The 15,929-nt window shown below is 40.3% G+C and overlaps 1 protein-coding gene across 5 annotated transcripts; it reads right to left on the bottom strand.

Annotated features, from left to right (window-relative positions):
• Window positions 1-6,116: 6,116 nt before the first annotated feature.
• Window positions 6,117-12,887, bottom strand: znf217 (zinc finger protein 217). Of its 5 annotated transcripts, none has more exons than XM_086277644.1 (5): window positions 12,750-12,887; window positions 9,549-10,898; window positions 9,270-9,377; window positions 7,829-9,175; window positions 6,117-7,703 (listed from the first exon to the last, which is right to left on the bottom strand). In XM_086277644.1, the coding sequence occupies exons 2-5, from the start codon at window positions 10,855-10,857 to the stop codon at window positions 7,591-7,593; spliced, it is 2,877 nt and encodes a 958-aa protein (XP_086133770.1). In that variant the 5' UTR covers window positions 10,858-10,898; window positions 12,750-12,887; the 3' UTR covers window positions 6,117-7,590. The 5 variants fall into 5 exon arrangements, with proteins under 5 accessions (XP_086133770.1, XP_086133769.1, XP_086133766.1 ...); XM_086277643.1 differs by having other exon boundaries at window positions 12,610-12,819; XM_086277640.1 differs by having other exon boundaries at window positions 12,624-12,819.
• Between the last annotated feature and the right edge of the window lie 3,042 nt (window positions 12,888-15,929).

Below are 15,929 nucleotides of genomic sequence, written 5' to 3'. Positions count from 1 at the left end.
ATGTCCTACCAATCACTCTCCCCTTCTAAAGGGGCTCCAATGGCACCTGAGGGGGAATCTCATGGCTGTCATCCCAGAAAGCCTGCCGCTCTGATGCCTGCTTACCATCTGCTCCCCATATGAGCAAAAACAGGAAATTGTCTCAGAGAAGGCACCTCAATCACGTTGCCATCAAACTATACTTTAACATGTATTTTGGGTAGCTTTGGACATCATCCTGTTACAATGTGCAAAGCTGGAAGTGCCTATTTTGCTTGTGGAGATAACAGTAAATGATCGTGTGTGCAGACAGTGTAGGTCGAGTGCGCCTGAAATGTATATCATATCCCTGCCCTGCCTCAGCATGGACTTGGCATCTGACAGTGAAAAAAGCAGAACAGTGGGACCCTGTCAGTGTTACACTTCCTGTAAATAACCCCTTCATGCCTTTGGTTTTATCATTCCCCGCAAATGATTCCAAGCCCCTCCAGAGTGTACAAGAAATAGCATTATTTTATGGCATAGAAAAAGAAAGAGATAAAAAGAGGAGCCAGAGAGAGAAAAAGGGAGATGGGGCTAAAAAAGGTCCTTCAGGGAACATGGTGTAAATGAAGTTCCAGGAATGACACAGGCGAGCAATGAGGCGTGGATGGAAAATATACGCTGCACATCATCGGATAGAGATGCCAGTGGAAATGGCTTCATTGAAGTGTCAGCCCTCATCCATCAATCAATCATCCGCAAGAAACAATAACGCTGTGGCGATGGGGCAGCTTTTATGGGGCTTACTCATGGGTATCGGAAACAGCACTTAAGTGTAGTTCTGACACTGGGAGAAAAACAGAGATGAGGTGCTCTGCTTATTCCACATGCAGGTAGAGCAGATAAGAGGGGAGGGAGGATCTAAGTATACAGTGCCCCCGTAGCGGTGGAGCTTGGACAAAGGAGTTTTTATCTACACAACAGTGGAGGATTTCTTTTCCTTTCCTCTTTTGTATATTCACTTTGTCCTCACTATTAGAGTTATTTCCAATGAAATGAAACTAAAACAACACTGAAGGATCTACAGCCGAGCAGCTGGATCTGTGAAACTATATTTAATCCCAGGAACAATGGTAATATTTTTAATTTTAGCAGACGTGTTCAACATCTTGGATTCCTATTCGTGTTAATTAATGAATTTCACTCATTAGCACCAAACATAAAGAATATCTGATAATAAGGCTATGAATCTCTATAAATAGATACCTATGAAAGGAGAGACAGAATTCAGGGGAAGGGGCGGGATTTTTGATTCTGCAAGATTTCTGGTTTCTGTTAGCAGCCTGGCTGTAGTCTGGGCTTTGTTGACCAATTACATTTACAGGCTTTGCTTGCATGGAAGGAAACAGTTCATATGGCAAGCAAAAGAAAGAATATATATACATATATATAATGAATATCTTAAGTTTGACTACATTTGACTAAATCACCTGATGTGTTCCCAGAAAGGTCAAAAACTTTGAATGTCCCTGAAGGCTCAAAATAGCAGGTTAATCTCTGTAGGCCCTTGCATTCAAATGTTCAACAACTGTTTTTATTCATTTATTTCATTTGAAATATGGCTTATAGCAGCGTTCCCTAACCTTTTTTGCACCACGGACCGGTTTATGTCCGACAATATTTTCACGGACCGGCCTTTATGGTGTCGTGGATAAATACAACAAAATAAAACCAGTACCGGTACCAAAAAAAAAAAGATTTATTCATAACACACGGGAAAACACCTAGGGAAACCAAGTTAATGATAAAAACAATAAAAAAAATAATGATAAAAACCATAAATTTCACACCCGAGCCTCAACTCTCGTGGGCCAATACCAAACCACTCACGGACCCGTAGCGCAAAAAAGGTTGGGGACCGCTGGCTTATAGTGCTTAACTTCAGCGTCTTTTCCTACAGGTGGAGATGCACATAAAAAAGAAACACTTCTATTGCTAACTACAAAAAATCTATTATAAAACTATAACAACATAAATGAAAATACAGTAATTAGCCAGTAATGGATGCCTATAAGTTACTGTAACTTTACAGTAATTATAGTAAAAAAAGGTGCAGTTTCATTTACAGTAACATTAATCTTACTGTAATTTCACCTACAGTAACTTTACCTTGAATAAAGTTACATCAAGATTTCTATTCTTGCAAAATAAAATGAAATAAAAGTTACTGTAAACACTGTTTATAGTAATAAATTATATTTTATAGTAACTCACTGAGGTTATGCACCTGCCAGTAAATTATACAACTTACAGCGTTAACGTTAGGGGCGTGGCTACTTTGACTAACAGGTGGTTGAGGATGCAAACTGCTGTAACAGACAGCTGTCTGCTAGCTTCACTTCCACCAATAAAAATGATAGCTTGACCCTTGTTGTGGTATGATCTCTGTGTCATGTATTTGACAAATAACATGGTTTTTTGTGTGATAGATTATACTAACAGCTCGTCAAGAACATTCAGATTTGGTCAGTGAAATTTTAATTCTCTTATTTTTACTAGGTATGTGTCTCTGTATGGTGAAATCATTCAGTTTACCGATGCACCTTATTGGAGCAGTGCTAAGTTAACATTAGCTACCTGAAATCATATTAGAGGCTTTTGGGGCCCCAAATATGATCACTTGTGGCTCCTGTTTGCCTGGCTTTAAAATAGCAACATGACACATAATGTTTAAACTTTAAAACAATCAAAAGGTGCTGCCACAGTAATTGCATCCATCATTTATATACAGTCTGTGCTCCCAGATTGGTGGTCTTGTCAAATTTGCAGGTATTTTGTCCAGACCGAACCAAAATACTGCTCATCAGCCTCCTGGTGGCGCTAGATGAAAAGTAAAGGGATCACTAAAGTATATGTGATGTATCCTCAGGAGACCATGATTTGATTAAATATTCCTGTCAGCATTAAGTGCCTGTCTGATATTGCCACCCACTAAGCAGGATAAATACAATGTGTACAAATTTGGTTTCATCTGTTTTACAAATCTAGTCTTAATTGAATCGCTGCTTCAGAGAGTATATTTCTTAGTTTTAGTAAACAGGTGGTTGGCTCATTATACTCGTAAGGTCATCTGCTTTAATATTGCATACAGGGCTACATATAGCCCCCCCAAAAAAATCACGATTATTATTTTAGTTATAAATAACATCAGCAGACCACAGGCATTGGAAATAGAACAAAAATGCTAAATGGTCCAACAGTCGCTTTTCCTGTACGTGAGCCTTTTGATTTCCCAAACCCAACTCTCTTGATGGCTTCCCTGCAACATGAAACATGACACATCATCCATTATTCTGTACATGTGCCTTGCTATCTCAGCCCGCTCCATATGGCCCCTGTTGTCTCTAGACACCCAAATCCCTTTCCTTAGGCCAGGGGCTGTTTTTGTGGGAACCATTACATTGCTCCTCTTCCTCAGAGGAATGGGGTGACGATGATGAGCGATCACAGCGAAAGCAGACTTTCAGCCTGAAATTCTGACAGGATACTCAACAATTGACCATATCTGCTTTGTTGGCCCAATTGCTAATTCATGCAAGTTGACAATCTGGAGGCAACAATTATGAGTGATGAAAGGAGTGAAAATAAGAGGAGAGAGCACTTAAGGGGGATAAAAACATGAAGTTTACTTTGCAAGAATGGAGGGAGGTAGGAAATTTGATAGTCTAGAGAGAAAACTGGAGAGAAAAGGGTTTGAATTGCTCGGCACATAGTCAGTCACAGATGAACGTATCCAAGTCTTAAACATCACCTCTTGTAAAACCAAACACTCTGAACAGATGAATGAGGAGCAATGCAAGCATAAAATGCCATTTGTGTGTTGACTTGTGCAATAAAATGGCTGCTGTGGGAATCCTTATCACACAAAAGCTAATGTGATGAAAAAAACTTGATAAGAAGCCGTGAAGACATCAGGTGTTTTATGCCAAAGAATTATGAACCAGAGCAATCCCGGGTGAATTTGCCTGAAACGTGGGTATTTTCTTGGGTCTGTGCATAACTGGAAAAATCGCAGCGTTTGTGGATTAAATAAAAGCCTGTGTTCTAATAACTTCACTGAAATCTGTTTTCTGTAACTAACCTGAGTGAAGCATTGTGTCCTTGATCTCTGTTACTCTCCTAAATTAAAGCAACATTATTTTAGGCCTTTAGACCTTCTTTCATGACACTGCATCATTGCATCTTTAATGTAGACCATACAAAGGGTGCAGTATCATGAAAGGCCTGCAAAACACGAACACATATGTTATGGTAAAGACAAAAATTCTGGCAGGAACACTCAGAAATGACGTTTCTCGAGGGCTCCAAATCACAAAGAAACAATACAGAAGAGGAAGTAAAGAGAAGGAAAATTCAACATGTATCTTTGCCTATTAAAGGAGCTTTTGACATGAAAGCCCTCGCAGCATTCTGGACACGGGGATCGAGTGTAACGGGATGGATGTCATAAGCTGTTGTCGACTTGCGTTCTCTGCCAAGCGTTTGCACTAAGTTTGCCACAGTGTGAGGGAATATGAGGGTGATGCTAAGTGAAATGCTCATTTTGCGTTTGTGATTACCAAGGCCCATGGGCGATATGCACTAATGTGAGCTAATGCAATAGATTACACAGTGCTGGCCCAGGGGAACAGACAGCAAACAGATGTGGTCTACTCAAAAGGGGAGGAGGGGGGCAAAAAAAAAAAAAAAAATCAAAGTTTAAAGTGTTCAATGTGCTGAAGATTGTCCTTTGCAATTTGTTGTTTACAGAATGAAAAGCAGCGATAGGTTTTGTCAGTCTTCTGCTTTTATAGATGTGAAACAATAGTGCGCTGATGTCTCTGCAGATGTAGAAGCTATTAACCAACTTCTCTGAAGCAGTTTTCTTTTCTTAAGGACTTGATGTTCGGGGAATATAATCTGGGTGCACTGCTGTTTGAGTCATTCAATTACAATCAATGATGTCATGGCAGATGTGTTGTGTTTGATAACTAATGTGCAACACCTGTGTGACATCATCAATTACAGGTGTATCCCCAAGCGTGACATTCTTCTCACTACAGGTTTACAGCTAAACAGAGGAGTGCATGTGTTTTTATTTATTTTTTTATGTAAACATTTAAAGTGAATTAGTATTAGGGTTTATAGCAGTATGTAACTGACAGTATGATTTTATTAATTCTATTCTCAGTGTGGTCAAGGTGTGAAGTTTTATAAAAGGTAAATGCACTACAAAGGTCTGGACGTTTTAAGGCTGTGAAACCTGAATCTAACGAGTCTATAATCTTGACTTTGTAAATACTGCTCTCTAGTGGTCGATTGGAGTAATTGATTGAAAAGTCGAGTATAGCCTACATAATCTGCTGTCAAATGCAAAAACTAAACACAGTTTACTAATCACAAATACTCCAACAAAAAATTATTTTCTTATGTTGTAATATAACATAAGAAAACCAATACTTGTTGCCTATATTTGGAGATTCTGGAGGACTAATAGCCTGAAATGGTAATCGAGTTATTGGAATATTACAGTCCACTGATGATTTAATTAGAACAGATATTACCGAATTTATCTTTCTCTGTGTCTGTGTAATCAGGTATTAAAGATGTCATTAAAGGAAGCTAGAACCCCAGGTGCAAGTTAAAGAAAGCAGATTATTGTTATGACCGTGAACCACTGCATCTCTTGGTTTCGGTATATTGCTAAATATATGTATATATAAGCATATATATATTTTATAATATAGCTGGAGGTCCTTACCCTACATCCCCCAGATGTTATGAACATAGCTGTATAACTGGTGCCTTGAGTCCGTGAACAATGTGCTACACTGTAACCAAGTATGACTTTATTTCTTAACTTTGTGTCCTCATATGGCAACATTACATTTTGCTTTGCACCTTACTTTATATTCTGCGTTTTTATATTTTTTAATCAATTGCGACCATGCCATGTTATGCTGTAATATAAAACCATTGTCCTCTATGGGGACAAGTCTAATCAGGTCCAACTAATCCTAAATAGCTAGGAGAGATTAGAAAAACGGGTCTCAGGAGGTTAAGAAAGGTGATCCTAGGTTCATTATGGTTCAGCTTAAATACAACACCTATATACTTTCGTTCTTCGCCTCTCACTTTATTGTTGAAACGTGCCATCAAAAATTTCAAAACAATACTTAACAATATATAAACACACCAATAATGTGAACACCAAACAAAAAAAAAAAAGAAATAATTTAAAAAAGGTTTTTCAAAATTATACCAAACACTACCCAGCATGTAAAATTGAATTAACCTGAGTCTTTAGTCTTTCTTCCCTCTTTAGCATTAAGTTAATTGGAGCAATCAACATCGCTGCTTTTGCATTTTTTGTCTCCCCTAAAACTGCACAATCACGACACCTTAAACGCTCCTTGACATCCAGTTGGCAGTGACTGCTGCCCCTTGACAAAAGAAACACTTTCAAGACTTTGCATAGCAAAAGCAAACTCCCGAACATGCGAGCGGCTAAATGTGCAGTAACCAAATAACACTGAATGACTATTTCACACAAACCCAGACAATTACACATAATCAGGTACATTTTACAGCTGACGGATGTGAGGCACCACTTAAGCACCTTTTTGCTTTTCAAGAAGGAAAATAACAATACTTGTAGATAGCGGGTTCATCAAAATTAATGTACAGCCCAAATTGTGGTATAGGTTAAAAAAAACAGTAGCAGCAGTAGTAGTCCAGTGTCACCAAATGAGCTTGAGCTTCCTGTGGTGTTTTATAGATGTCAAACGTCACGGGTCACTTGTCCATGTACTACTACTATTACTACAACTCAAAACACCAGTCTCTGTTCGAAGTAGGTATATAGGCTCAGCTAACATGATAGCTTCAAAGGCTTTACAAAAATAAGCCTTCAGAGCACAACTTGAGGTAGAACTTGAAACACACAGCAGAGCTCGCTGCTGTGGCCTGTTTGTAAACAACTGGGCCGAAGCCATCAAGTTATCCGACAGAAACTCCCCACCATCCAGTGCAGTGCAGCAATTACACAGAGCAGCATTTTTTTTTCCCCACACAGGTTTTTCTTAGGTTTTAGCTTAACACAGTTTATGTAGAGAGATTTTGCCATCCCACACACACACAACTTTTACAGCTAAGACAGACTCTGGAATATTAGTGTGGGTCATGTACAGATTTATCAACAGTCTCAAAAAGAAATATTACAGTGCACACCAGTGGACTATATACAAGAAAACCCCAAAGGTTATCTGCATCTTTGCATTCAAAAAAGAACTTCTGCTGAAACTGTAGCCCTGAAACGTCCATATAACACAAATGTTTTTCTGTTGAAAAAGAAACATTAAATTAACAGAGGATAAGCACACTGTGAGCATAAACTACCTCTCTTTCTAAATATGTACATTAAACAACGTTTCTAGAAATTGTCCAAAATAAGGCAGCAGCACTGTTTACATCGAGAAGGACAAAAAAATGATTTGATTCAACTATATGAAGTTCAATGTCATTTTCAAAAATTCTCGTCAGGTTTATTTTAAATGAAAGTTTTCAACCTTTTCTTTGTTTCTTTTTATTTTAGGCGCTTTTGTCAGTGGCCCCACAGCGTTGACTGGGGAATGGGCCTGAAACATCTCTTCTTTGCAGGCTGGGTAGACTGGGCAGATGTTGGAACAGCACACTTCTGCCCCCTGAGAAAACAAACAAACAAAAAAACTTTAACTCTTCAAAGTATCAGAATATGCAGATACAAAATAGCCAAATATCCAAAGAAATTTATATGTCACTCTACTGAAACTGCAAGTCTAATGCTTACCTGCTCCTGGGTTGACTAGTCCTACATGACTGGGGTTTGCTGGGTTGGTGTGATAGAAAGATGCCAGGTCATGGGGTGGATAGGAGCGGAGAAGGTTCATCATGCTCCACTCAGACTCCAAACTGCCTCCAATAGTCGTAGGTGCATTCTTTGCCGGACCCAAAACAGAAACCTCAGAAGCTGTGGGTGGACATGACCCTTGCTGTGTGGGTTTCACAGTTCTTTTAGTAAACATCCTGTTAGATCCATCTGCTGGTGGCCCTCTAAAAGCAGCCTTCTCGCCAGCCTCAGCATCCCTGTTTGTAGGCACAGAAAACTTTAATCGCTTGCTGGATGGCTCGCCAAAGTCCATCTGGGGGAGGCTTCCAAATCGGCTGGATAGGCAGAGCCTGGCGACATCTGTGTGCCAAAGGACACCGCTTCGTACTGGGTAGCTCCGATCGCCGATGCCCACTCTGTCCATGATATATTTGTTGGTTGTGCTGTTTTTTCTCATTAGCTCTGTATACCTGGAGGATTCCTGACTGGGATGTGAGTCGGTGCTCTGCCTGTAACGCTGGGTCTCCTGGACATCTTTTATGGGTGCATGGACAGGGGATGGCTTAGGAACGTGCGGTAGGTTAACAGGTGTTTTTTCTTGAGGTTTTGCAGGTTGGGGAGGTGGAGATTTGGTTCGGCGAGGGAAGATCCTCTCAGTGATCAGAACTGAGGAAACATCTTTCCCATTGAGGGCAGGCGGGCAACCCGTATGACGACTTTCACTTAAATTGCCTCCAAACCCATTCTTTTTGGTGCTGTTTGACTTGTCTTTGTGAGAGAGCTTTTTATGCATAATCAGAACTTCTGGGTAGATGGTTTTATAAGCACAAAATGGGCAGGCAATTGGAACAATACCATTTCTTGGTTCAACACTGACAGGTGTAGAGACAGAGACTTTTATGGACAGATTTAATGGGGCCTCACAGTTCTCTTCTTGAACCTCCTCCCTTTTTTTCTTCAGGTTAACAGGCACAGAGCAATTGGCGAGCGCATCATCTTCCGGAGAGCAGGCAGGCACAGCATTTACTTGGACAAGTGGCTTGCCAAGCTTGCCATCGACACTATCCAGTCCGCTTTCTGGTGTTTCATCGATGCACGGCCTGGCTGGAGGGACACAGGATTTCTTTGGCACAGGATTTTCAGCATTGTTTTCATTTTTTCCATCACTGGGTGAGGGCACTAAAGGCACAGGTCTGCTGGGGATCTCGATGTAGGGCTTATCCTTGTGGCGTCGATCCAGGTGATATTTCAGCGAAGTTTTCTGGGCCGCAGCGTACTCGCAGTAAGCACACTTAAATGGTTTCTCACCTGGAACAAATAGTTTTGCATAAACATAACATAAGTCAGAGTTTAAGGTCAGTTTATTTTTAGGATAATTTATAATCATTTGTCGTGAATTTACCTGTGTGAGTCCTCAAATGAACGGTGAGGTAGTAGCTGGATCTGAAGGTTTTGCCACAGTAACTGCAGTCTTTTGATCTGCCATTGGATCGGTCAAATCCATCTTCACCTTTGAAAACAAACAAAAATCTAAATATTAACACAACACACAAAGGACAGAACAATGGCCACAAAAGGCATGTGTTATTATCCGTCCCCTCAGCAGAGGGAGCCCTTGGTAACAAACAATTACTACACCACAGATAAGATAATCTGAGTGTATACAGAAAAACAGACTTACCTGAACCCAAGTTTTCCTCCATGCCCTCCTCAGACCCTTCCTCTGTATTTTCCAGTGAGCCTGCTCTTGAAAGCTTGCCATCAACAGAAGAGGTTGGACTTTCTTCACCTCCTCTCTCACGCTTGTGGACCCTGGAGTGGAGAACCAGCTGGTGGTAGGTCCTGAAATTTCTTTGACATTCCTCACAAGTCGTTGGCCTTTGTTTGTCCTTATCTTTCTGAACTGGAGACCTTCGCTGTGGGTCTGGGCTTTTAACAGGGGCCTGTTGCTGAGACCGGAGCTCTCTCCCAACTTCTTTCACGGCCTTGTCTCCTTGGCCCTCAGTCCAAATATTATTCAACTCATCCTTGTCAGAGCCAGATTCGTCATTGTCCGTGCTGTTTTCCTGGCCAACATCTTTTGTATTATTAGGCCCAACTGCGATCTTGCCTTTCGTAGCAAGCTGCCAGGCCTGATATGTGTTGACAGGATCTAGCTGGGGAATCCATTTTGATGATCTCACAGGTTCCACATCCTTTCCTGCGGGGCGAGGCTGAAGGTTTAGGAACTGAAGAAATGAATCCTGGTTGGCAGTGGGTTCATTAGTATCACCCATCTTATCCTTGCTTTTATCTTTTCCAGGCTGTGCCTCTCGATTATGCATTTTACTGTGTTCAACCAAACTATCATGGTCAGGGAAGAAAAACCCACAAACCATGCACATTTTGTATGCGGTGCCTACAGGCTCTGATGGAGGCTCTTGGATGATACCATTAATTGTGATTGGGCTCTCTGGGTCTTGCTGGGTCTTGTTCTTTGCTCCTGCTTTTACATGCATCTTCATGTGGTTCTTGAGGAACCAGTGCTCTCTAAACCGACGCCCACAAAAATTGCAACAATAAGTAAAGTAGTCCTTGTGCTTTCTCATGTGGGCCTCAAGCTCGCTGCCATCTTGGGATAAGTGACCACACAGGATACAGCTGTGAACCTCGTCTTTTTCGGCAGGAAGGCTGCTTTGTTTGGCCCGGGGTCTCTCTCCTGGGATCCTGAATTCTGCTTCAACCCGAAGCACAGTTGGCTCGGAGAATGTGGTGGGGTGCTGTGTTAACACGTGGGGGCCAAGCTCATCCTGATGAGCGAAAGTCTCCTCGCAGAACATACAGTACAGCGGTGCACTTTCTTCATTTTGCAACTCAGTCTTTTCTGGGTAAGTAGTGTGTGGCGTCATGCTAGAGCCCAACCCTGGGATGCTTGCATCTTTACTAATAAGAAAATCTTGGGCGAGTCCATCTGGGCTATTTACAAACGGCAGCAATGAATGAGTCGGCATTTTCTCCTAATCTTTTACAAGCGGTCCAGATTATTAGGAGCCTGGAAAGAATGGGAAAAGTGTTTTTTTTAGGCTTTGCTCAAAAATCAAAACAGGATCAGGTAACTGAAACACCTAAGTTATCATAAAATCTGTTTGAAAAAACACCAGAGAATTGCCTTTCCTTACACTGAAACAGGAAATGTATCTTTTTTAGCAATCAACTACACAGACAAGTCATTTCCTCTATGTGCAGGCCAATGACAAAACAGTCTTTTTTTGTGCTCGCAAACATTATTTAAATTAATTTAGAATTTATGCCTCTGTGTCTAAGCTTAATATGACTAACATTAACTTAGAATATATACTTCTAGAAAGTAAGATGATTAAGTAAGGTCATTGGTTTTTTTTTCCATTTTTCCCCCTAAATATAACAAACCTTTGCTTCTCTTTTGTTTCTAACTAAACACGACAACTACTTTAACTAATCATACTAAACATGTAGTGTTAAAATACAATCTACAGACATAGATTAACTTATAGTCAACAACATAAAAAGCAACATCCCAGCAAAAGTCTAAGAATTTCAAGTTGTTAAACTATTTTTGAAAACTCTAAAACCTTTACTCACAAATCCCAGCATATCCTTTTCTCCAGGCATCAGTGACAAAAGACACTGTGGTTTTTCTCTGTGTAGTGGTTTCAGCTTGTATACTGAACTGCTTATATTGGGGAAGGCTCGAACTGCTTAGCGCTTTGATTGGTGGAGAAGTGGAGTAACTGGTTCAGCAAGGACAAAATGCTCAAGGCCCATGCAAAATGCTAATCAAGGCTGTGGCACCAGCAATACCTATAGCTGTCTACTGTAGCATCAAAGACCCTCCCCCTTTTCACACATTTTTAACTGTTACCTTTAAATCAAGTTTTCAGTATATGGCTACAAAACAAAAAACCCACAAATGAGTGGATAAAGGGGAAGTCCCAACTGTAGGTTTCAAGTCATTCAAACCAATGATAAATGGTTTTATTTTCAGTTTTATATAATACATGCACACACATATATATATATAGTTTTTATACATCAACGCTATTCATAACCAATTTATCTGGAATTAGTTTGCTGTGTGGTACGTTTGCTTTAGACCAGGTGAGCACAGGAAACTCTTAATGATCCTGTGTGGTTTTCTGAAGTACACACATGCTTCGGGAGGCAAGCGTTAACGTTAGCCACCTTCTTATTCAAGAAAGCAAAGCTCCGGTTTGAACGTAATTTTACCTCGGAGGCGATGCTCGAAGTTAACAGTTGAGAACTTCCAGCTAACGTCAATAAAAGTCGGTGCATTTAACAGACTGGCTATTACGTTTCTATATGTGCATCATAAGCCGAGCACGAGGGCTTCGTTACTCATTTTGGAAACACTCAGATCAATTATCAGCCCTGTCCGCGTCTGTGACTGAGGAAGACTGAATTTTAAATCAATACATCCAGACACAAACCCGTCTCGAGTGGCGACGACGTTATTTCATGACAACACTGTGGTACAAAAAGAACATTATCGACCTGACTTTTTTTTTTAATGTGTGTGTCTACTTACGCTGTCCCCTACGGTTTGTTTTCCAACGCCACTTTCAAAAGTTCACCCAGATTGAGAGAGTGGCATAACAAAACGCTAACTAGTTTTACTCCCATAGCCTCGGTCATTCTTAACGACAGCAACGTTAGCAAACAACACTTTCTGTTGCCTCGACTTCGAGCAAACTGTAGAAACTCACCAAACAATACCTACCAACTCAGAATTTCCGGATTAATATTGATACTGATACTACGAGCGACTGAATTCAGGGAATTCGGGTGTTTGCTCGAGTTTGCTTCTTCATTTCACACAACGCGTTGCCGCTGGTGGACAGCTCACCTATTCAATTGTTTGAATTTGAATCATATTTGTTCGACTTGGCGAGTCCTCCCTGCTGCAGCTGTTGAAATCCGGGGCGCGCGCTCTCAACTTTTTCTCAAGGGGAAGATGGGGCGCGTGCACGGCAGCTCCCCCCCCAAAAAAAAGGGCAATCACGTGGTCACGTATAACAGAGAGGGATTAGTGCAGATAATCATCTTATCTCATACACGCCAATAAAGCATGGGGGCATATTTTATTTGACTGTTCTAGCCCACAATGAGCTTCTTACACGTTATCACATGTGAGGTTTTTATTTTTTATTTTTATTCCCAATGTTTTCACTATTAGATGTGTAAGCTGCTTCATTTGTGCTTCAAACGGCCAATATTAGAGTCGTATTCGCTTACAGTGAAGTCTGTTGTCACGCTTTGCTTTTCGAGCGGTTCAATCATCTCTCTAACGATGCTTTAAACTTCCACGGAGTAAGAGTGAGTGCGCTGAATAGACGCCATATAACACTCTTTGATGTGTACGCTACATTTTAAGAAGTTACCTAAAAGTGCAGCCAGTCAGCACGTCATGCACCAGCTACCATGTGGAGCTGGGGGAGGGGTGCCTCAAACTTTTCACAGTTACATGAGGCTTTTTTTTTTCTTTTTGCAGAAGCAGGTTGGTTGAGTCATGAGAAATTTCAAGTTCTTCCTATATGGTGACACAAAAACGTACCAAGGCGCACAGCCCACTTTTATATCCCATATGAGTTGTTGCCACCCAAAACATACCTCTGACAAAGCCATGAGATGGTGCGTGTAAACACATTTGATCTTACAGAAAAATGGAAGGAAAAACCTTAACTTTTAGTTACATACTATATTGCTGTTAATAATAATAGAGAATCAGCACACATTTACTGTTGGATTGTGTAATCACCTAAGATTAATAGACTGGTGCTTGTGAGATAAAGACCTTCACCTACAGTAGCCTCCACACCCTCCTATGTAAAATCAACCCCTCCTCCACTCTTAAAAGCAGAGACACTGATGGGTACTTAATCAGTCAATGAAGATATTCAACTGACTTCAGTCAGTTGAATATCCCCCCCCCCCCCCCCCCCCCCCCCCCCCCCCAGAATGGCAGCTATGTCTGGAAGAAAACAAAACTTTATCAGTAACCACTCCCAGTTGAAAAACAGTGAACAAAGACTGGAGTGCTCGATTTGCTTAAGCTATGGCTCTTACATGAGCCAAGGATTGGCTGTAAGCAGCCTGCTCTTTTGCCTATATTTCAAGCTGTTGTCAAGCATTTGCTGTCACCAAACAGGTTGAACCAATATTGTTCTCATAATGAAATATACATGTGGTTTTCCAGCCTAGCAAACATGCTTAATAAAAATATTTGGTTTGAACAGTGGATTTGATAATTGCACTCATTCCAAGGATACCAATGAACTTTTTTTATTTCTATTTTGTCTTAATAAATAACTCAGCTCACTGATTTAAAAAACACATATTTTTTTCTTTAGTAAGACTCATTTACATAGGCAGCTTACCCTAAACTAAAAACACTTTCTCCCCTCGCAGTGCTACGATTCAGTTATAGGTACTCGTGCCTTCCCCCGAGATCCTGTTGCAAACAAGGCTAGTATGTTAATCAAAGGCACCACATGTGACACATCGAGGCCTCCCGGTCATTTCCTATTGTTCAGCAACCACAAAGCCTCTGTGAAAAGCTATCAGTCTGAAGCAGCAGTATCATTCCTCAGGATGATGAAATTGCCAAAAGATGTTGTAGCCCATCACGGGAAATGCCTTTTATCTTAAGGCAGTGGTTGTTTGTGTCTAATCCTACAAATATATCTTTAGCTGGCTGCAACTTTTATCATTGATTTACTATGATAATTTAAATAGCATTCATCATCTGTAGTGGCAATGACAGCAACAAGTGGCCGAGCATTGTTTACTTTTAACTGATTTAATTAACTCTGTGCTATTGTTTGACATTATGCTAATATATTTTTTTGAAGTCATTATCTCAGATAGTTTCTTTATTAAAACATTTAGCTAAAAGCAGTTAAATCTAATTAAAGAAGGGGTATCTGTAAGAAAAAAGCTCAGTACTTTAGAGAATTATAATGTATTCTGCGGGCAGACATCCTAACAGGAATTGGATCAGCGACTCGGGGAAGGCTGTGATGGCTTGTTTTTTGTCTTGACGTGTCAGGAGCAGCTGACCGCATTGTTCTCCTTCAGATTCACAGCCTGAGTTCTTTCATAATCCTGGTGTCGCTTCTGAAAGACACTGATAATACGTAAGCTTCTTTATCACTCCGAACGTTTATTCAGTTCTACCAGCTGTTGTGTTCTGTTGATCATAGAAGTATCAGTGGCCAAACAGAAATTCTCACAGTTCATACTGAAAACAGTACCCGTCTTTTCTGTGTAGAAACTGTAGAAACTGGGTGAAGGAAGTGTCTCTTTGTCCTGCTGCTAGTGCCCCGCTGTCTGCGTGACCTCTTTTGACGACTTTTTTTTTCCTGACCTTTCTTTGTTTCACTATGACCTCTCAGTGAAGTGCATAAATGACAGTTACACATATAAAAGACACAAAGGATATACATTATTTGTTGATTAACTGTGCAGGAAAAATATATACAAATGATAAAAAAAAGCAAAGAATTTTATCTTTTTAAATTATGGTAGTAGTGACGTATGTATTTGCAAACGTAACACTCTCTTGTTATTAGTTATAATGATGGCAGTCTCTTGTCATTCAGACTGCAATGCTTGATCTCTTCTATAAAATTATACGTTATGAGCACCACACCTAAAACTGAAACTGATTTGTTCTGTTTACAAAACTAAGCAAAACCAGCTTAGCAGCCTGGACATACAACAGCTGTGGTATTTGCGCACATTCCCAAGATTCTAGCAAGTTAAGCACACATAATAACATGTAACATGCATCTTTTATTATCTCTACTCTCAAAATGATCCCAAAGCTGTAACAATGTGCTCAGATTCTACCAACTTAGAACAAAGTTTGATGTATCCAAGTGTAAAAACAGAAGCTAAAGTGTTTTTGTCTAAATGTATGCCTGTATACTTGTTCTTAAGATGAACACTTATCTATCAGTTGAAGGCAGATCATGATTACGTCACTCATTTGCATCCCTACAGCAGTATAATCTAATTTTCCGCT

Source organism: Aulonocara sp. 'chitande type north' Nkhata Bay, linkage group LG20 (genome assembly GCF_057382095.1).
Source record: "Aulonocara sp. 'chitande type north' Nkhata Bay isolate Kocher_YH1m ecotype deep benthic linkage group LG20, A_spYH_male_GT1.1, whole genome shotgun sequence".
NCBI lineage: Eukaryota > Metazoa > Chordata > Actinopteri > Cichliformes > Cichlidae > Aulonocara > Aulonocara sp. 'chitande type north' Nkhata Bay.
Note: the sequence above shows the minus strand (reverse complement) of the source record. Positions and strands in the feature narration are given on the sequence as shown.